This window comes from Adiantum capillus-veneris, chromosome 23 (genome assembly GCF_014529385.1).
Source record: "Adiantum capillus-veneris isolate H3 chromosome 23, ASM1452938v2, whole genome shotgun sequence".
Taxonomy (NCBI): Eukaryota; Viridiplantae; Streptophyta; class Polypodiopsida; order Polypodiales; family Pteridaceae; genus Adiantum; species Adiantum capillus-veneris.
The window spans coordinates 20,139,553-20,142,677 of NC_140953.1; the positions used below are offsets into that span (position 1 = coordinate 20,139,553).

Genomic DNA, 3,125 nt, shown 5'->3' on the forward strand with positions numbered 1-3,125 from the left:
TTATAGAAGACCTTATGTGTGTACTATCTTCAACAGAATATAGGCTGAGGAGGGTCAAGGGCTGCGAAGGTAAGGTTGAAGGAAAACTTGGCACTAGGGTTACTACGATACTAGTCTCCTGTGTTAATTTTAGGTCAACCAGCCGGCTATACAAATAGGGCCTCACCGTAAAAGTAACGTTGGTGGACGCTGATTGCGTTGCAGGAGTCAGAGTGTTGAAAGCATGCAGAAACTCGGTACAACCCGCGCCAGTGTTGGCATCTGCAGTAGGGAGATTGACGTAAATATCGATGTGCGCGCCCAGCTTGCCGGGCTCGCCTTGCACTTTCAGCAGCAGGCGGTGATTCAGCCATGGCGATTCTCCCGTCTGCACTTCGTTCTGTCCCAGCCCGCTCTGCAGCACGATGGAACACGCAGCCTCTATCGCCTCCCCCTCTTTGCAGATGCTGGCGTTGGCTGTAAGCTCTGCAGGGCCGGAGCTTCTTCTGGTGATTATGGCGTCTATCCATGGAATTTCTACGTCCTCGTAGACATAGCCCAGCAATGAAGTGTTGAGCGCATCGCCCACCTTCACACGCACCAGCTCCGCGTCCTCGTTGTAGAAGAGGAACTCAGAGTTGAGGTAGTCGTCGTCTGTGATGTCCTCGTGGTTGGGGAAGGTTCCCCAGAGTTGCCACATACGATCAATCTCCGCATGGTGGGCGTAGAAGACAGGATCTCGCGCGGCGGCGTAGAAGGAGCCCATGTCTTTCAGCCCGACAGAGGTCTTGTTGCCCACCCAGATGTGGACGCTGTTGTGAGGCATATTTTCCACACAGCCGCCGCCTGGCATCGGGGAATCGCCTTGCCTGTATGGCGAGCCGAAGAAACCTTCTAGACTGGAGGAGTCGCCCACGAACATGCGATACAAGGTGTAGTCGTTCTCATGCAGCTGCTGCTCGCGCGGGCGGTCCTCCACATGTGGGCTGTCGATGCGGGCGGTGGCATTAGGACCCCTGTGGAGAGGATCACGCACGGAGCTTACAAGCGTATCGTTGTATGCGTCGAAGATCCAGGGGATGGAGGTGGCGTTGTGGTCGTCATAGTTCCAGAAGGGAAGGGCGAAAGTATCGTCATCACCGAGAAGCTTGGCGAGGATGCGCTCGTGGAAGTAGAGGTACCAGCGATGGAAGGGGAGGAAGAGCCAGCTTTCATGGACTTGGAAGAGGAGGGAGGAAGAGTTGAGCTGGTTGTAGGCGGAGTTGCAGTAGGCACAGTGGATATTTGCTTGGTGGGTGAACGAGCGGGGGTCGTCGGAGGGAAGGGCCTTCATGAGGGAGTAGGCGCGGGCAAGGATGGCGGCGTAGGAGGAGGAAGTGTTGTGGGCGGGGCGGCGGATGCGCAGAGAAGAGGGGGCAGAGGGGCGAAAGAGGCGGGGCTCGTAGGAGGCGGCGGGAGGGCAGCAGTCGAATAGTGGCTCGGCGGCCGGGAAGTCCACCGGCAGATGGCAGCTGCTGAGGTCGGGCGCAACAGGGGCGGCCCAAGCAACATGATGATGAGGATGAAGGAGGCAGCATTGCAATAGCACGACTGCGACGAGTGGGAAGGACATTACATTAAGGTGAGAATTTGCACATATTCTGTGACCTGTCCTTTGCAAGTTTGTAGGACGAGGCTGACGTGGCAGTCCGTAATGTTTTGCGCTGAGGTCGTACGTGGAGGCTTTGAGTCGAGACATTTCTACCAACACGAGCTCATAACATCCCCTCACATGCTCACGCCTTAACGTACTTATACGCCTTATTGCGTGGCATTCATTTTATCACAAGTATCTATACCTTGCACTTTTACACTTTTTTGTGTGGCTTGGTAAGGGCAAGCAGGGCTTAGTTTTCAAGCATTTTCGACAGTCCTCTGATAGATGTGCGTGCAGTCCAGGCGCAACAACTAGAGAGTGTGCCGATAGAGGTGACCGTCAACACCGTGAGCGAGGAGAGAGAGATGCACACAACCAACATAGTTAGCCAACTATGTCCAAAAAGGAATAGTGTGCAAGTAAAACTGGTTACTACTCTAGCGTCGTCATACGTGTCATCCCAAAAGTAACCGAGATCTCCTCGTGTGTGACCACAACCTAACATGTAACTAAAGGCGCCAGCATCCAAAAAAGCTACGAATTGTAACTTTACTTTGCTTGGGAATTACCATTTGGTAACTTGGGTCTAGGTTTATTTATATGTAGATATATACCCTATTATAAATAAATAGATACTTACACATATATATTTATATATATATATATATAAACACCTCATCTTGATTATATTTTCTATAAGAGTTACCATTTAAATTACAAATAGTATCAATTGACCACTTGAATTTTTGAGAATGTGGTAAGTTTATAGAAACTTCTATACTATATATGATGGAGCTTAAATTTCAAGGAAGGAGAGACCCTCGGTGTGTCATATTCTGCTTCACTTCAAAGAGATCTTAGAAAATATTGAATATAAAATACAAAAATTGAAGGATGAGTACTAAGATGATAGAAAATGAAAAGACTTTTGAGTCCTGGAAAATGTGAAGTCAAAAATCTAGTACTCTTTTTTATAGTATTTATAGTCCGTAAGAAGTTTCACTCTAGCCCTCAAATTTCAAGGCTAACCTCTAGGCTCTGAGTACTCTTGTATTTAAAAACAATTTTGAAGGGTGCCTTTACTTTGCATTTTTTAAGGCCATAAAGAGCTTCCCTAAGTTTCCCTCCATGTGTCGCCACCAAATGAACCTCCCTTTGTAGGTTTGGACGGACTTTCCATGTCGTAAATGATCTACTACCATTATATTTATACTATATACAATGGAGCTTTAAGAAAGGACAGAGCCTCCACGTGGTGAATTTTTCGTGCGTTACATGGACTGCACCTCTGTCAACTTTTGAACCTTCGTCGTTGTGGTGTCATTCTGTCTCCTTTTGGCCTTCAAAAGGCCATAGGAGAGTGGGTGGAGAATTGGTGCACTTTTTGGATCGTTGATTAAGAATCACAGATTGGCGACACATGTCAGGTGAGCTTGTTTTATAATACTAGTAAAACGGCGCCGCCTTCGGCGGCGGCATGGCCCCTCTTACCCTCAAGCTCTTCACTCTT

General features: G+C 48.6%; 1 protein-coding gene across 1 annotated transcript; it reads left to right on the plus strand.

Moving 5' to 3' along the window:
- Positions 1–694: 694 nt before the first annotated feature.
- On the plus strand, positions 695–1,586 carry LOC147427494 (uncharacterized). Its single transcript, XM_086496722.1, has one exon. It carries the CDS (start codon positions 926–928, stop codon positions 1,451–1,453), a length of 528 nt encoding a protein of 175 aa, XP_086352848.1. The 5' UTR covers positions 695–925; the 3' UTR covers positions 1,454–1,586.
- The last annotated feature ends 1,539 nt before the right edge of the window (positions 1,587–3,125 follow it).

Coding starts and splice junctions, on each gene's coding strand:
- LOC147427494 (XM_086496722.1), top strand. CDS start 926: ATGCAGCTGCTGCTCGCGCGGGCGGTCCTCCACATGTGGGCTGTCGAT.